Source organism: Trichechus manatus, unplaced genomic scaffold (genome assembly GCF_000243295.1).
Source record: "Trichechus manatus latirostris isolate Lorelei unplaced genomic scaffold, TriManLat1.0 scaffold00034, whole genome shotgun sequence".
Classification (NCBI taxonomy): domain Eukaryota; kingdom Metazoa; phylum Chordata; class Mammalia; order Sirenia; family Trichechidae; genus Trichechus; species Trichechus manatus.
In genome coordinates, this window is record NW_004443970.1 from 9,775,157 (window position 1) to 9,794,648 (window position 19,492).

Below are 19,492 nucleotides of genomic sequence, written 5' to 3' on the forward strand. Positions count from 1 at the left end.
ACTGATTACTCAGTGTACTTGGTGTGTGGTTCTTTTCCTGTTTCCAGTTAGTAGGTGTGTTTCCAACTACCATCCTGTAAGTGTTCCTGTAGCCGTTCTTGCACTGTATATCTGTTTCTGTGTATGATTACTAGAGGCTCAGAGGTTAATTAAAATAAAAAGAGTTGTTGTTAAATGACCACCATTTCTTTTTCAAGCTTTATGCACAAGCCAGGAAACCTTGGCAAGGTAGTAAATTAAACTCAGTAGAATGGATCCTTCCTGGGCTAGTGTGGTGAACATTTATTGTTTTTTGACTTCTTAGCATTCACTTCTCTTTCTTGTGTTTCCACCCAAGAAAGGATCCCAGTTTGGGGGGCACTACCATTGGATACGAGTCCTAGGTGGTGCAAATGGTTAACACGCTCATCTGCTAACTGAAGGTTGGAGGTTTGAGTCCAGAGGTGCCTTGGAAGAAAGGCCTGGTGATCTGTTTCTGAAAAAGCAGCCACTGAAAACCATGTGGAGCACAGTTCTGCTTTGACACACATGGGGTCGCCATAAGTGGGAACTGAGTCAATGGCAACTGGTTACCTTTGGGTACGTTCTGAAGGGACTGTGGGCAGGTTCCCTGTTGTCTCCCAGGCAAAGGAAGACATATGATCTGCTTTAGCGCAATCAGAGACAAAGAGACTGAGACATAATAAAGTTCAGTTCCATCCCTGTTGGCAGCCTCTCACCAGACCTTTCTTTTGTTGAGATCTGGTGGTTTCCAGGTCCCACCTCCAACCTCAACCCCCAGAGTTGCTTTGCTACCTACCTGCTTCTAAGTCTAGATCTCTGTCCTGCCAATTCTGAGTGCCGGTATCCTTCCAGTAAATTCCTATGTTAGAATGTTAGTGACTGTTGCTTACAACCAAAGAATTCTCATTGATGTATGCAGATAACAGTCTGGATCTGCTGCTTATTACCTTTGTGGTGGAGGGCAGATTGACCTCTTTGGCCTTCAGTGGCCTCATCTCTAAAATGGGGCTAATCTTATAATTTATCTCATAGAGTGGTCATATGGATTAAATATGATATTTCTAGTAGAATATTTAGCATAGTGTCTGGAAAATAGTAGCATTCACTAGATAGTGGCTGCTTCTGTTAATGTTATAATTAAATAAAGCCCTTCTTCATATTACTCCTATTCCTATCACTATCCTTATTCCTAACAGTCCCTGGCACGTAGAAGCCATTCAGTAAATGCTCGCTTCATTTCTTCTTCTCCTCTTCTGAAAACAACAACAGCAACTAAAACCCTCCTTTTCTGAGGTGAGAAGGAGGGCGAATATCCTTGGTCCTTACTCTACACATGAAATGTGATTACCAGAATTATGCCTTGACTAAATAATAGCAGAGGCATAAGGAGATTAAAGTCTGTATCCTTTGTCCCTGTCTGAGTGACCATTAAGTGGGGACTTCTCCTGTGGTCTGCCCTGTTCAGCTCAGCCTCAGAGTGTGTTTAGGCAGCCAAGTGACCCACAGGCCCAGGGATGGGATTCTGATACCAGCTGCTGTGGCCGCAGCGAAACCCATGCCATGCGTCTGGCTGCCTGGGTAGCACCCTGTCTAGCAATATTGCGGGAGACAAGGTGATAACAGGCCACGTTAAGAAACAGCAATGCCAGAGTGTTCTTTGTAGGCCTGACAGATCAGATCAGATTGCACGATCAGAAGGTACATCCAAGAAGAGGACCATGACCCACAATGGCCTCCCCTCCCTCTGTGAGCTTGGCAACACATTTGCCCCACGCTGTGCAGTCCAATATAATTTACACCACATGCTGTCAGGGTGAAGTTTTCTTCCGGAGAGGATTCTGTATCTCATTCCCCTCGGGGCTCCTGATTGCCAGAAAAATAAAATCTGACTCCCCAGCACCATTTCCAGGCCCTTTCTGGCCTGGCCACCATCTCTCTTTCCAGCTTTATCACTCACAGACTTTATTCCCACCCCTGCTTTGCAGCCAACCCTGGTATCACTTGCTGCTCCCGACAATGTGACCTCCAGCATCTCACCTTTGTACTTTGCTTTGGCCGTTACCCGTGCCAGGAATGTCATTTTCCCAGTCACCTGTGCCTGTCACAACTTCATCTATCCCTAAACCATATGAATCAATCCCTCTACCTGTTCTTCGGAGCCCTCATGGCTCAGTGGTTAAATGCTCGGTTGCTAACCGAAAGGTCGCAGTTTGAGCCCACCCGCCGCTTGTGGGAGAAAGATGCGGCAGTCTGCTTCTGTAAAGATATACAGCCTTGGAAACTCTATGGGGCAGTTCTTCGGGATCCATTTCAGATATCACATCTTCCACCAACACTCTGACCACATTCTTTGCCAAACTGTGCTTACTCTTTCTTTCCCTGTGATAAAAATAGTAGTAATAATCAGTACACATGTAACACTGTTTAATTGTGTTATATATACTAACTCTTTTCATTCACACACCAACCCTATTAAGTACTATAATTATCCCAGTTTAACATGTGGGGAAACCGAGGCTAGGTAATTGATGACACAGCCATTGAGTGTCAAAGCCAAGATTTGAACTCAAGCATTCTGACTTCATCTGCAATGCTCTTAACTGGTACTCGAAACCACCTTTCTCTGTGTTCTGAGAGTTTTGCTTATATCTGTCTTACAGTTTTTAGTATACTGTAGTAAGTAACTGTTTCTGGGGGTTCAAACAATTAATGTGCTTGACTGCTAACTGAAAGGTTGGAGGTTCAAGAGGCACCTTGGAAGAAAAGTGTGGTCCTCTACTTCCAAAAAATCAGCCATTGAAAACCCTGTGGAGCAAAGTCCTACTCTGACACGCTGGGGTCACCATGAGTAGGAATTGACTCAATGGCAACATTTTCAGTTAGTAACTACTGGTGAAATGATAATCAGAGTAGTTATTATCATTCATCATCATCATCATCATTATTATTAAAGTGCCAGGCACTATTCTAAATATGGATTCTAAGTACAGACTTTTTTTTTTTCTTTAGCCATGAATTTGTATATTAATTTGGTAGATTGGAGACAATGTTGAACTTGGAGTGAGAAGAATCCTCAGTTCTAGTCCTAACTCTGGGCCTTACTAGCCAGCCTTGGAGAAGTTGCTTCACCATTTGAACTTCACCTGTAGAATGAAGAGTCTGGGATGATTCCTGAGGTCTAGAGAGCTGGAGAGCTCTAACATTCTGTGAGTTTGGGAGTCTGTAAAATGGGGACAATGCTATGTGTCACAAGTTATGACGAAGCAGTAATGAAATAAGATATTAAGTTTTTTCATTCACTATATATTTAGCAAACAGAGAAAATATTGAGGTTGTCAAGGATTTCATTTTACTTGAGTCCACAATCAACGCCCATAGAAACAGCAGTCCAGAAACCAGACAACGTATTGCATTGGGCAAATCTGCTGCAAAAGACCTCTTTAAATAGTGTTAAAAAGCAAAGATGTCACTTTGAGGACTAAGATGTGCCTGACCCAAGCCATGGTGTTTTCAGTCACCTACACATGTGAAAGCTGGACGATGAATAAGGAAGACCAAAGAAGAATTGATGCCTTTGAATTATGGTGTTGGTGAAGAATACTGAATATACCACGGACTGCCAGAAGAACAAAAAAAAAAAAAAACTCTTAGAAGAAGTACAGCCAGAATGCTCCTTAGAAGCAAAAATGGTGAGACTTTGTCTCACGTACTTTGGACATGTTACCAGGAGGGGCCAGTCGCTGAAGAAGGACGTCATGCTTGGTAAAGTAGAGGGTCAGTGGAAAGAGGAAGACTCTCAAGGAGATGGACTGACACAGTTGCTGCAGCAATGGGCTCAAGCATAACAACGATTGTGAAGATGGCGCAGGACTGGGCAGTGTTTTGTTCTGTTGTACAGAGGGTCACTGTGAGTCAGAACTGACTCGATGGCACCTAACAGCAACATGTGCCATGCGTTATTCTAAGTGCTGGGGATATAGATTGAACAAAGCAATATCCCTGCTGCTATGGAGAGGAAGCTACACTGAAAAAATATATATAATTCAAAGTCAAGTAGCAATAAGTGCCATGAAGGAAATTAAAACAGGATGAATTGAGAGTGAGGCTGGTGGCAGAAGCTTCCTGAAAAGGAGACATTTGAGCAGAGATTCGAATGGAGCCACTGAATCCAAGCTGAGATAGCAGCAGTGCAAAGGCCCTGAGGAGAGCAGTAAACAAGGATGAATGGGAGACGTTGGATTTTGTTTTAAATGGGATGGGAAGCCATGGGAGGTTTTGCTCCAGGGCATGGTTACAATCCTCTTATTTAAAAAGCATCATTCTCATTACTACGTGGAAAATAGACTGTGGGCAGCAAGAGTGGAAACAGGAGGCTAGTTCCAGAGGCCCAGCAAGAGATAATGGGGGCTTAAGTGAAGGTGATGGCAGCAGAGGTGGGTGAATAGTATTTGAATTCAGTATAACATCTGGAGGTAGAGGCCATGGGATTTGCTGATGGATTGAATGGGGGCTGGGAGAGAGAGAGGAGGCAAGGATGATACCAAGGCTTTGGCTGGTGCATGATTTGTGCTAATTATGGAAAAGGGGAAGATTACAGGAGGGGCAGATTGGCAGGTGGGGGTAGGGTTGGGGCGGAGTCAGTTGAAGACGCTTCTCAGACTTCTGGTTGGAGGTGTTGAGTAGACAGCTGGATATTAGAGGAAGATATCCAGGTGAGAGTTCTCAGCTGGTGAAATCAATGTGGGTGTAGTTAGCACAGAGAAGCATTGAAAGGCACTTGATGAAACTAGAGCTCATGGGGGCAGGGATGTAGCTAGTGAAGAGAAGAGGGCCAGGCCTGAGTCCCACATGTGCAAGTGCTCTTTGAAAGTAAAGCCTCGCGTGCCTATGATGGAGCTGGTGAGGACACTAGTATGGCAGACTGCCTGCAGTCCATCACTCAGCTAGCCAGAACTCTTAGTGGAGATGGCTGGTCACTGTGCAGAACTATAGGTGGCCGATTGCACCAGGAGAGTCAGTTATAGCCCATGGAGTATGATTTAGAAGGTCCCGGGGGACTGCCTGCCTTCGAGACAGGACCAAGAAATATCATGAGTTAAAATACATTCCTTTGAGTTAAAAAATTATCTCCTCTACTTTACCTGTCATCATATCCTTTTCTAGTGATTGGTCTTTCCTGATGACATGTCCAAAGAAAAGGAGCCAGAGTCTCACCATTTTCATTTCTAAGGAGCATTCTGGTTGTTATTTCTTCTAAGACTTATTCATTCTTCTGGCAGTCCACAATATATTTAATATTCTTGCCAGCATCTCAGTTCAAGCGCATCCTGTCTTTTGTTTCCATTGTCCAGCTTTTGCATGCATGTGAGGTGATTGAAAAGACCATGGCTTAGGTCAAGCACACCTTAGTCATCAAAGTAACACCTCTGCTTTTAAAACTTTAAAGAAGTCTTTTGCAGGAGATTTGCCCAATGCAATATTGTTGTTGTTGTTAGGTGCCGTTGAGTTGGTTCCAACTCATAGTGACCCCCTGTACAACAAAATGAAACAGTGTCTGGTCCTGTGCCATCCCCACAGTCATTGCTATGTTTCAGCCCATTGTTGCAGCCACTGTGTCAATCAATTGAGAGTCTTCCTCTTTTTTGCCACCCTCTGCCTTACAAGCATAAGCTCCTTCTCCAGGGAGTGGTCCCTCCTGATAACATGTCCAAAATACGTGAGACAAAGTCTCGCCATCCTTGCTTCCAAGGAGCACTCTGGCTTTATTTCTTCCAAGACAGACTTGTTCTTTGTTCAGGCAGTCCATGGTATATTCATTGCAATGCATGGTTGGAATTCTTGACTGCTGCTTCCATGGATGTTGATCGTCGATCCAAGTAGAGTGAAATCAATCAGCTTGTTAGCTTTAAAGTGCTATAAAAATAATAATAACTTCTATTTTAAAAAGTTTATGAAGCCTATTAGCATAGCACATTTCATTTCAAGCTCACAGTAACCTCAGTGAGGTGGGCAGAAGAGGTATTAATTAATCAGAGCTGTGCCTCAGTCCCAGAGAATGAGATAATTATTTCCATTATATAATGGCCTTTATTCTGGTGCCTCTTACACCTACTCATCTCTCAAAACTCATTTCAAACATCATCTCCTCTCTGAAACTTTCCTCCCTGTCCAATACCCACTCCCGGCCTCATCTTTGCCTCTCTCATTGTCTTTCAGTAAATATTTGTTGAATGAATGAATAAATGCACAGGGTGCCTTACTCTAGAATAGTATTTTTCAAATTTTTAAAATAGTGGTTCACAATCAATGTGTGAAAATAGGCATATGTATATATCTATCCGTACACAAATATTCAAAAGTTTCATGGAACAATACTTCCCTTTACTGCATGGAACACACTCTGATATTCTTTGCTTTATTCTGCTTTTTGTTATTGTTGTAGTTTGTTCGCTTGTTTTTTTTTTTAAAGAAAATGAGAATTACAGCTGAATTGATTTCTTGACCTAGACTAATATATCATGATCCAAAATTTGGAAAACACTGTTATGGAATATGCTTGGAGTCTAGAACCTTGTTTTTTGCAACTGAGTGAGTCACTTATCTATGAGGCTTATCCCAGCTCCAGCATTCTATACTTATTCTAAAGGTTAAAGAAATAAGGAAGTTTTAGGAATAGACATGCAAGAATTATGGCAGTTTGAAAATGTTCTGCATCTACCATAATTTTAGTTTTTCCTAGGCTACATGAGGAAATAGAAATCTAATGAACGCTAAGTTTTCTGGACAATTCCAGTTTGAGAATGGTTTTATTTTTGTCACATGTAAGTCATCAAGACCATGTAGAAATTTGCAAAGATGACTTTCAAATAAAATTCAGGTTCAGTGTCCAAAATCCTTGGGACCAGGATGTGTTTCAGATGAGGGAGTTTTTGGAATCTGAAAGGAAGTGCAATAACCATACCATATATCATGTATCATCCCTAGCTGAGTCGAGGGCAACACCCAGTAGTCAAACACATTGAATTTTCTTCAGCAAACGTATGGATATTCACACTAAGTGGGACAAAGACCATAAGCACCCACACATAAGCTTAGATCAATAATAAGATATGAAAACATTTTCAAGTTTTAGAACGTTTGGGGTTTCAGAGGGGCTCCCTGGGTGGCGCAAACGGTTTACCACTCGACTACTAATGTAATGTGCAACAGTGGGCTCAAGCATAGCAATGATCGTGAGGATGGGGTGGGACAGGGCAGTGTTTCCTTCTGTTGTACACAGGGCCACTATGAGTCGGAACCAACTCAACGGCACCTGACAACAACAGCAGCAGCTTATCTAAAGGTTGGTGGTTAGAACCCACCTAGTGGCACCATGGAAAAAAGGCCTGCTTCTGTAAAGATTACAGCCAAGAAAACCCTGTGGAACAATTCTACTTTATAACAACACACTGAGTCATCATGAGTCAGAATCAACTGGACGGCAACAGGTTTTTTTTGTTTTGTTTTTTTTTAAATTAAGATTTCCAAAAAACCCAAAACAGATTATGGAAATAAAATTTTGTTATCCAGGTATCATGTTTATCCTTTTAAAAACCAACATCAGCATTTATCCCTATAGGAGCTCAATGCGTGGCTCAGTGCCTGGCACATAGAAGGTGCCTAGAAAATGTTTGTTGAGTGAATGATTGAGACCAGCTACATCTTATGGAAAATCCCTGTTAAAACGCTCAAACTGTTTTTGAGAAAATAGCCCTCCAGTTTGTTTTCTGGGGTCCTTTAGTTTTGTCTTATTTCTCACGAGTAGGTAGAAGCCTAATTGTTTCTGCTTGGTTCCCTCCCAAGGAGCAGAGGGGAGCATGCATGTGGATTCTTCTGTATTCTCCTTCCTTCAGGCCTTGGAGCCCTGGTGGCTCAGTGGTTAACAGCATGGCTGCTAATCAAAAGGTCAGCAGTCTGAATCCACCAGCTGCTCCTTGGAAACCTTATGGGGCAGTTCTACTCTGTCCTGTAGGGTCGCTGTGAGGTGGAATCAGCTCGATGGCAGTGGGTTTTTTTGGTTTCAAGGCTTGCAACTGAGGAAAGAAGAGGCAGGCCCGTAAGGTTTAGAGAGAGTTGAATGAAGAGATAAAGGTTTTACCATTTTGTTCCAGGCCCAAAAATGTGGCCAAATTCAGAATTCCCCTTTCTTAGCTTCCTTGGGCCAAAAATACCAAGTAGCTGTAATAGCCAGCTCCACGACTATTATTCTGATTTGTTTTTTTGGCAGAATGCTTATATTGTTAGGAATTGGTTCACACAAAATTCTGTGTTGATCCAGGTGACTCTCTGGGCAGCTGTGCTGTGTTGGCTCTGCACTCCAGGATGTTTTGGTCTTAGGCTGCCTCCATAGCAACATGTGCTTCCACAATTGTTGCAGCAGGGGAAGAGAAAGCCTGGAGATTCATACCTTGACTCTTTAGTGCTTCTACCCTGGAAGTGACTCATATACCTTCTAATCCTGTTTTATCAGCAACTCCAAGACTTTGCCTTACTCCAAAGTAGTGAGGAAGTACAGTCCTGCCATGTCCCTGGAAGGAAAGGAGAGCTGGAAATATTGGAGAGAGGCAGGGTCGCCATGAGCCAAAATCAACTCGACAGCAATGGTTTTGGTTTTTTTGGTTTGAGTGGTAAATCGCTATTACAAACACAGCTTCAGCCACAGCACTGTTTCCAGTCAGGTGGCTGGAAGCCCCTCCTATATAAAGATTCTGGAACTACCACTGTCATATGATCTTTGGAAGCCATTGAGCTGGCTCTGTCCTAAACAAGGCTGTTGCTGTTGTTAGTTGCTGTCAAATTGGCTCCAACTCATGGCAACCTTATGTATAACAGAATGAAACATTGCCCAGTCCTGTGCCATCTTGATGATCGTTGGTATATCTGAGTCCGTTGTTGAGGCTATTGTGTCAGTCCATCTCAGTGAGAGTTTCCCTCCTTTTCACTGACCCTCTCCTTTACCGACTGTCTTAGTTATCTAGTGCTGCTGTAACAGAAATATCACAAGAGGATGGCTTCAACAAAGAGAAGTTTATTCCCTCACAGTCTAGGAGGCTAAAAGTTCAAGTTCAGGGTGCCAGCTCTAGAGATGTCTTTCTTTCTCTGTCAGCTCTGGGAAAGGTCCTTGTCAACAATCTTGCCATTGTCTAGGAGCTTCTCAGTGCAGGAACCTCAGGTCCAAAGGATGTGCCCTGCTTCTGGCATTGCTTTCTTGGTGGTATGTGGTCCCCCGTCTCTCTGCTTGCTTCTCTCTTTTTTATCTCAAAAGAGATTGACTTAAGACACAACCTAATCTTGTAGATTGAGTCCTGCCTCATTAACATAACTGCCCCTAATCCTGCCTCTTTAACATCATAGAGGCAGGATTTACAACACATAGGAAAATTACATCAGATGACAAAATGGTGGACAATCACAATATTGGGAATCATGGCCTAGCCAAGTTGACACACATTTTTGGGGACACGATTCAATTCATAACACCAACCATGATGTCTTTTTCTAGTGACTGATTTTTCCCGATGACATGTCCAAAGTAAGAGAGCCAAAATCTCACTATCCTCACTTCTAAAGAACATTTTGATTGTATTTCTTCTAAAACTGATTTGTTTGTTCTTTTGACCATCCACAATATGTTCAGTATTCTTCTCCAGCACCACGGTGTGAAGACATCAATTCTTCTTCTGTCTACCTTTTTCACCGTCCACCTTTTGCACGCGTATGAGGTGATTGAAAAGACCATAGCTAAGGTCAGGCACACTTTAGACATCAGAGTGCCAGTTCTTGAAGTGAGTGATACATTCTGGACTGATGTCTCTCCACCCTCAATGTTTCCCCCTGCACCCTTGCCCTGTAATGATACCGAGCAATGGTGTTAAAATTGTGGGTTACTGAAGTTGGAGGGCACCCTGGGAACCACCCTCATTCTCCAGTGAGAAAACGGGGACCTGGGAAGTTTTTGTTTTGTTCTTTGTGTTTTATGGATTTCCCAGCATCATGACAGTTCATGATTAGCCCACTGCTAGACCTACCTCAGAGCTCTGGTGGCTCAGTGGTTAAGAGTTCGGCTGCTAACTAAAAGGTCGGCAGTTCAAATCCACCAGCCTCTCCTTGGAAACCCTATGGGGCAGTTCTGCTCTGTCCTGTAGGGTCACTATGAGTCAGAATCCACTCAGTGGCAATGGGTTTGGGTTTTGGTTTGGTTTAGACCTAACCTCTGGACAAAGGCTGGTGGTTTTCTGGTGCCCACCTCCTCCATTGTCTACACTTATCTATCCTCCTTTAGGAGTCTAAATGTCCCAAGCAAAGTAACGTGGCTTGTCTGGTTCTCCGTCCTCTTTGTGGTCCCTCTGACTCCCTCCTGTGGCAGAGGCCCACTCTATTTCAGATGAGTAACATTTGCTGGTTCTTCAGAGCTGCCAGCTGAGGAAGATCATCATGACCTTTTTCCTTCCTTCCAGCCTTTCTGTTGTTTGTTTCCAGTTTGGTAGGATAGGAAACGGGGCATTCTAACAGCTGCCATCACAGGGTCTAAACAATTACCATTTAGAATGAGAAGGAGGAATCTCATCTCTTTCCCCGACACCCCCATTCACTTCCCAGGGTTGCCTATCGTTACCTTAATGAGACTCTGCATATATAGGATTTTTGGCCAGATGTAGTAAGATATAGTCCATGCTTGTATTTGTTTAAAACCTCTCTTTGTTACAGAAGGGTCACACAGACACCCATCTGAATGACTCTGAGAGCGGGTCTTGCCTTTGAACTTGTGGGCTGCCAGCTGGTCCCTCAGTCTCTCCAGATCATTTTAGTTGTTTCTGACTTTTGAGACACCATGAAGCTTGAGGCCTCTAGAGCCCGAGTTTTCAAACTGTATATTGAATAAGAATCACTTGTACCATGTGCTAAGAATTCAGATTCCTGAGCCCAGCCACCAGAGACTTCAATCCAGAGAGTCCGGGCTGGAGCCCAGGAATCTGCATTTTTACCATGCATCACGGGTGATTTAGAGCTACGATGATCTAGGCTTCCACCATGCCAGGGTGGGTTGGGACTACAAGAAGGTCTAATGTGGAGCTCTCCCTACCTTCACCCAGAGCAGCTGCACGTGGAGTCATTTTATAAATGAAGCTTCAGCCTAAGATGTGTTCAAAAGAGAATTCTGCTGATAAAAATAAATAACCTGGAATAAAATTTTTTGCAACCATTGCTCTGGACTAGAGTAAGTAGAAGGAAGCACAGCCCAGCAGTGTTCACCAAACTCCACTCATTTCTTGGTGTGGCTTCATTTTTCTATACAGAACGTGTTTGCTTTCTTACCCTTTGATGGCGCTAATCAGTGTTCTGTTTTCCACACTTTCAGAGGAACTAAACTGCTGAGGTTCAGTACCTTAAAGCCCGGGTTGCTGGGTCTCAGTAGAGACCTCTGAGCCTGTGTTTGCTACCAGGTACCTTAGACCCTGGTGCTTCCCTTCGCAGCTTCCACAACCCAATTCAGACCCTTCCTTGGGGAGGAAACAGCTCCTTCCTTGGACTCTGTCTTAGTTTCCTGAGGCTGCTGTACTGAAGTACCACACACTGGGTGACTTAAAACAACGGAAATTTACTCTTTTACAATTCTGAGGCTAGAAGTCCAGAAGGCTCTAGAGAGAGATCTTCCCTTGCCTCTTTCAGCTTCTGGTGGTTCCTGGCAACCCTTGGCATTCCTTGACTTGTAAATGTGTCACTACAATCTCTGCCTCCATCTTAACATGGCCGTCTTTCCCCCCATAGGGTCCCTGGGTGGCACAAACGGTTTACACTCAACTACTAAGCAAAAGGTTGGTGGTTCAAACCCACCCAGTTGCTCCAAGAAAGAAAGGCCTGGCAATCTGCTTCCATAAATATTACATCCAAGAAATCCCTGTGAAGCAGTTCTATACTGTAACACATAGGGTTGCCATGACTCATGATCGGTTTGACAGCAGTGGATTTGGTTTGATTTTGGTTTCTTCCCCCTATGTCTCTCTGGGTTTCTTCTCTGTAAGGACTTATAATGAATTAGGACTCTCCTGACTCCAGTGTAACTTCGTGTTAACTGATGACATCTTCGAAGACCCTATTTCCAAATAAGGTCACATTCACAAGTACCAGGGCTTAAGACGTCAACATATCTTTTGGAGGAACACAGTTCAACCTGTAACAGACCCTAACAGATCACTGCTCACGGTCAGGGAAGTTTGATTCCCACTTTACCAGTGATCGGTAAGTGGTAGCCCTTGCCTGATCCACCTTCAGTAGACCAGATGCTACAACTAATCTTGCCTGCTGCAGTTTACAGTGTCTCTGCACTATTGGGTTTTTCGTCCCCAAAGTCGGAAGACACTGAGTGTCTTTGGAGCCTCAGGTTTGGATCCGATAACTTGAAGGGATAAAAGTTGCCATCTTTTTGCCACTGGTACTAATGGCACTGACAACCAAGGCTGCTGATTATGGGAAAAGAACTGAAGGAGCAAGAGCAGAGCTGTTAAATTGTGTAAATGGTATTTTTTCCTGTGAAATCTCAATACCTCCCTGAGGACATTGCATTTTAGTTCTTTGAGCCTCTCTTCTGTGATATTTACTCGTTGGGGGTTTTACTCCTGAGAAATCACTGTGGCAACAGAACCGTTTTGCCTCCATGAAGACGATGTCAAAGTCTCAAAATCCAGGATGTTTTAAGGCAGGATTCCAACCTCATTACTGCCAGGAATAAAATTCATCCAAGGTGGAGGTGTCCTCTCTTAGAACTCAAATCCGTCTCAGAATGGCTTTTCTTTCTCCTTTGTTTTTGAAGCCAGGCAATTAGTTCCTTTTTTTTTTTTTAAGAAAAAAAAATTGTGCTAATGCACAAAACTCTTTCTCCCCTTTCATTTATTTGAAATTGAACTTAACAAAGTCAGTTCCGAGCAAGTACTATATATGAGTAATGCTTTTTGTCCATAAAAGAGCATTGACTCAAATGGTATGGGAGTGCTGATTCTCTCTCTGCTTTGTGTGAGCCTCCATAATGACAAAGTACTCATGTCAGAGTGTATAATGAAACTATAAATTGTTTTCATGAATGCTCTGAATTTGGTCTTTTATGGGGCAAATTCAAAAGGTATTTCGTGCCACATTTCACATGTGTGAATAACATCAGACGGTGCAATATATCCAGTAAAACTAAAGAGTCCTAGTCAGGCTCACCCTGGCCAGTGTGGTGGGTGACTGTCAAGTGGGGGTGGCTCAGGGTGGGGGGAGTGCAGAGAAGGAGGGTTGAAGAAATCCCATAACTCCAAGGCAAGAGTTCCAGCTATGTGCACCCAATTGTTTTCGGAGAATTTAAAGTGTGGCTAAAATACTTAGGCTCATAAAATGGGTCTCTGGGTGGTAGGTGCCCATCTTTGAATCACAGAAGTTGTACGTAGCCACACAGAGGTAGTGAACAAATTCTCATGTGAGAGACTGTCTGCTGGGCTGTGTGGGCAGGTGCAATCAATTTCAGTGATTTATGGTTCAATTAAGTTATTTTTAATGACTTTTTGTGTATTCTTTCTGATTATAGAAGCCATATAGGTTTATTCTAGAAAATTTAGAAACCATAGAAAAGCATAAAGAAGAAAATTAAAAAAAAAGAAACACACGCAATTAATTTTACTACCATTGTAACTGTTAGTAATATTTTCACAAGATTTTTATTTAAATGTTTTCCTGTGTGTATCATTTTGCAAAATTTTAATAAAATTTTACACAGTTTTGTCTGAATATATAAATCTTTTTAAAATAAAATTGGGGTCTGGCTATCTATGTTGTTATTGTTATACCTGTTGTTGAGTGGGCCCTTGACTCATGGGAACACATGAATAATGAGTTTAGACCACTGTGCTCCAGAGAGCTTTCATTGGCTGATTTTTGGAGGTGGATTTCCAGGCCTTTCTTCCTAGTCTGTCTTAGTCTGGAAGCTCTGTTGAAATCTGTTCAGCATCATAGTAACATGCATGCCTCCACTGACAGACAGATGGTGGCTGTGCATGAGGTGCATTGACAGAGAATTGAACCCAGGTCTCCTGCATGGAGGGGGAGAATTCTACCACTGAATCACCACTCCCCCCCGGGAATATATATGCATACACATACCACACCACCACTGCCCCCCTGGGAATATATATGCATACACATACCACACACACACACACACACACACACACACACACACATTTTAACGTCTGCTTTTGTACTTGTCAATTAAATCATTTTCCCTGTCCTAGGAGCCCTGGTGGTGCAGTGGTGAAGAACTACAGCATGCTATGGCTGCTAACCGAAAGGTCAGCAGTTCAAATCCACCAGCCACTCCTTGGAAACCTTATGGAGCAGTTCTGCTCTGTCCTATAGGGTCACTATGAGTCAGAATCAACTCCATGGCAACTGGTTTGGGTTTTTTTTTGGTAGTTTATTGAAATTCGTGAATGTCCAAGATTTTGGTGCTGTCGTGAGCAAAGTATGCATCGGGCACTGTAGCAGCCTTTATGTACCCTGTGTCACTTACCAACAAATGTCTCTGGGTGTAGGATCTCTAAAAACAAAAAAGGCAAAAGAATCCACAGGGTGTGTTATCTACCGGGTATGTTTAAGTGGAGGCCTGTCGCTATTTTTGACCAGTCGCTCCAATTTGTTTTCTCTGCAGTACCTGGTGTGTAAAAGGAAGCTGGAGAGTAAAAAGGAAGCCCTGCTGATCCTTTCCAAGGAGCTGGACACATGCCAGCAGGAAAGAGACCAGTACAAACTCATGGCCAATCAGCTTCGAGAACGCCACCAGTCACTGAAGACGAAGTACCGGGAGCTGATCGTACGTATTACTACGCGGGGGTTTTTCTCTTCCCTCCTTAAGAGGTGAAGAGGGGGATTTTAAAGTGCTGTTTGTTCAAAATATGATTAAATCCAAACGGTATAGAAGTAGAAAAATTAAGAAGTGAAAAATCACCACCCCTGTTTCCTCCTCACCCTGGCTCCACTTGCTAGTTGATACATACATGCTCCCAGGCTGCTTTCTCTGCCCTTACGAACTTACATGCATATATATGTATGTGTTTGGGTGTGGCTATTTATTAATTATATGGAATTTGTTTTTTAAGAGGATTCATATTGTAAATCTGTAATATGGTAGCCATTGAGCCACATGTGTCTATTTCAATTTAATTTTAAATTAATTGAATGAAATAAAATTAGAAATTCAGCCCCTCCGTCTCACTTGTCATATTTCACGGGCTCGACAGCCACAGTTGCCCGGTGGCTACCGTATTGGACAGGGTAGGTGGAGAACATGTCCATCATATGCAGATGGTGCTATTGGACAGCAGTGTATATAGAAATGTTCTGAAATTTGTTCTTTTCACTCAGTGCTTTATTTTGAATATTTCTAGGCCATGTACACAGAACTTAGTTATTCTTTTAAACAGCTGCATAGTAATCCATGGTGTGGCTATTTCCATAACCTTTCCCTTATTGTAGACATGTAGATTTTCTCTAGGTTTTCATATGGCAAGATTTTTAAGGGTGCAAATTATACGGAAATGGAGGATACTGACTGCATAGTGCTATTTTGCATTCTTGCTTCTTTTGTTCCCATGATGCAATCTCTTAAAAGTGCTGATGCTGTTGCTAACATTTAACGGTGTTTTGTACCGAGAATCATTGGTCTGTCCCAGAGCGGTAATAGAGTAGAAGGATTCCTCAGGTTATATGTGAACATCGTCAGATAGAAGAGTACTTGTTTTAATGAGCAGTTACAAACTATGGACATACTTGAGTTCCCAGATGGCATGAAAGAGAGAAATTGAGTCATTTTAAGACAAAAAGTCAGGTAGGATTGGAAGTTCTCTGTTCATTTTCCTTCATTTTGGGCAAATCCTATCTCCACCCTGCTCCTCTCCTCCCCCTTCCATTCTCCTGCCCATAGAGAACCCTCAAGTGTGTGTGTGTATGTGTGTTAGGTGACCAACAGTCCCAGTTTGCTTGAGACAGTTTTCTGGGGCATGGGACTTTTAGTGCTAAAACTCGGGAAGTCCCAGTCAAAGCGTGATCACCTTCAAGTGTGTGTGTGTGTGTGTGGTTTTGTGTGTGTGTGTGTGTAGCTGTCCATCACTATTCCTTTGGAGCTAACTATTTAAAAGAGGAACCCAAACCAAATGAAATGCTGTTTCAGTTTAGGCTCTGCTCAAAAATAATTTGGATAAATCCAGTGTTGTTCCAGTTCACATAATTTTAGAAAATATATAGATTTGGTCCTAATTGGAACTGATTCCCTTGGGTTTTTTCCAGAATAACTCTGGTTTAGCTTATAGTTAATTTCTTGAAAGGTATATTTGCACTCGATTCAGAAGATGACTGGCTTCAGGGCTGTTGGGGGTGAGTGTCGGGATTTAGGTGCATGCTTTGGTTCATTTCCTGAGTCTAAGCAAATCTGTTTTGAAAAAGTAAAATGTAATGTAGCTTTCTTTGTAGGATGGAGATCTATCACTTCCCCCGGAAAAGAGGAAACAGGTAAGACTTATTCTTGTTCTTTGATAAGGCTCAGAAGGTCGGTATTGATGCTGACAGCTGGGAGGATACAAAGCCAAACCAAACCTGTTGCCATGGAATTGATTCCATCTCACAGCAACCCCATGTGTTACAGAGTAGAACTGCTCCATAGCATTTTCTTGGCTGTAATATTTATAGAAGCAGATCGCCAGGCCTTTTCTCCGTGGTGCTACTGGGTGGGTTTGAACGGCAAGCCTTTAGGTTAGAGTCAAGTGCAAACCGTTTGTGCCACCCAGGGACTCTTTTGGGAGGGTCAGGGATGCCAAGATGTATAGAGAAGAGCTGCTTTTAATTTCCCAGAATGCTTTGCATCCAAGAATCCTTTCCATCGAGGTTGTAGACAGATACTGACTGTGAAGAGGGGTTAGGGATGGGGTGAAATACAGTAAAGTCTAACAGGATGGAAGAGGTGCATGAGTTGACTGCATTCCCTTTCTTGTGGGGACACCTGGAAAAACTGAGAGCTGAGGGCTCATGGCTACTGTATTTTAGCTTACTGTTTGGTGGGTGGATACTATTCTGCTATTTAGGTCCTGCTGCTTCAGACTTGCAAACACCATTTACTATCAAAACTCAGAAGTCATTGATTTGCACAAAGATTCTGTAGCAGAATCCTGATCAAAAGGGGAAAAAATGTGGAACAGAATTTCAAATCCGCATGGAATCCAGAGTTAATAGAGCCATTGAGGCTGCTGACCCCCTGAAACTATTGCCCTGAGGAAATCTTTAAGCCTTAAAGCAAAACTATCTCCTGAATTCATCTTGAAACCAAACAGTAGTTTAGCTTAATTGGGAAAGAATGTCTGCCTTGAGCATTATGTTCTTTTAAGGAATTATCTATATGAGATCAAATTGACAACAGCAACTTGAAAGGTTAAATGAGAAGTTTAGGGGATAGTGAGTTTGTGTTGATGGTGGTGGAACAATTCAGAAAAAGATACTGAAAAAGATGGCACAGCTTGAAGAATGTAACCAATGTCACTGAATTGTACATATAGAAATTGTTGAGTTGATGTATGTTTCCTGTGTATTGTTGTTGTTAGGTGCTGTTGAGTCGGTTCTGACTCATAGCAATCCTGTGTACAACAGAACTCCCCGGTCCTGTACCATCCTCACAATCGTTGCTATGTTTGAGCCCATTGTTGCAGCCACAGTGTCAGTCCATCTCATTGAGAGCCTTCCTCTTTTTCACTGACCCTCTACTTTACCAAGCATGATGTCCTTCTCCAGGGACTGGTCCCTTCTGATAACATGTCCAAAGTACGTGAGACAAAGTTTTGACATCCACCCTTCCAATGAGCATTCTGGCTGTACTTTTTCCAAGACAGATTTGTTTGTTCTCCTGGCAGTCCATGGTGTATTCAGTATTCTTCGCCAACACCATAACTCAAAGGCTTCGATTCTTCTTTGGTCTTCCTTATTCATTGTCCAGCTTTTGCATGCATATGAGACGATTAAAAATAAGATGTCTTGGGCCAGACGCACCTTAGTCCTCCAAGTGACATCTTTGCTTTTGAGCGCTTTAAAGAGGCCTTTTACAACAGATTTGCACAGTGCAATGTGTCTTTTGATTTCTTGACTACTGCTTCCAAAGGCATTGATTGTGGATCCAAGTAGAATGAAATCCTTGAAAACTTTAATCTTTTCTCCATTTATTATGATGTTGCTTATTGGTCCAGTTGTGAGGAATTTTGTTTTCTTTATTTTGAGGTATAATCTATGCTGAAGGCTGTGGTCTTTGATCTTCATCAGTAAGTGCTTCATTTCAAGTCCTCCTAGTTTTCAGCAAGCAGAGTTGTGTCATCTGCATATGGCAGGTTGCTTATGAGTCTTCCTCCAATCCTGATGCCCCGTTCTTCTTCATATAGTCCAGCTTCTCAGATTAGTTGCTCAGCATACAGACTGAGTAAGTATGGTAAAAGGATACAACCCTGATGCACACCTTTCCTGATTTTAAACCATGCAGTATCCCGTTGTTCTGTTCGAATGACTGCCTCTTGGTCTATGTATAGGTTCCTCATGAGCACAATTAAGTGTTCTGGAATTCCATTCTTCACAATATTATCCATAATTTGTTATGATCCACACATTGAAGTACTTTTGCATAGTCAGTAAAACACAGGTAAACATCTTTCTGGTATTCTCTGCTCTCAGCCAAGATCCATCTGACATCAGCAATGATATCCCTCATTCTACATTCTCTTCTGAATTCATGTGTATCTTCACCAAAAAAAAAAGAAGGAAGAGATAGCGATATATTGGCAAGAGAAGTAAAACAAATGAAAAGGGAATACCAAAAAAAAAAAAAAAAAAAAAACCACCACCACAAACAAAAAAAACAACTCGCAAGTTATCCTTTGACTTTATTGTTTTTTCTCCTGTGTGGTAACCAACAGCATTTATTAATAATCCATTTTTCCCGCTGACTTTGGATGCCCACAATTCTTATATGGCTATGGATCTGATTCTGATGTTTCTTTTCTGTTCCCTTGAGCTTCCTGTGTAGTCCTGTAGCTGTATCATATTATTCTAATTAATTTTGCTTTATAGTTCTTTTGATACTGATTGGGCTAGTCTCCTTCCCTTTACCCTTCTTTTTCAGATTTGTTTTGTTTTGTTTTTCTTATGTGTTCATTTTTCCAGCTAAAACTTAGAAACCTTTTATCATTTACCCCGATCTCTCTCTCTCTCTCTGTCACACACACACACACTCACACACACACACAAATCCTGTGGGTATTTTGATTGGGGTTTTGTTAAATTTTTAGATTAATTTGGGGACAGTTAACGTTTTATAACATTACATTGTATTTAGGAATATTCGAAGTTAAATTTCTTTTAATCTAGTTGCAAATATATATATACACACATATAT

The 19,492-nt window shown here is 42.2% G+C and overlaps 1 protein-coding gene across 1 annotated transcript in view; it reads left to right on the plus strand.

The window, feature by feature from the left end:
• Positions 1 to 19,492, plus strand: part of CCDC149 (coiled-coil domain containing 149) — a 127,586-nt gene that overhangs the window by 29,060 nt on the left and 79,034 nt on the right. Inside the window, exons 2-3 of the mRNA XM_012555198.2 lie at positions 14,723 to 14,884; positions 16,540 to 16,578. Coding sequence (XP_012410652.2) covers positions 14,723 to 14,884; positions 16,540 to 16,578 — 201 coding nt within the window. The remainder of the gene's footprint in view (positions 1 to 14,722; positions 14,885 to 16,539; positions 16,579 to 19,492) is intronic.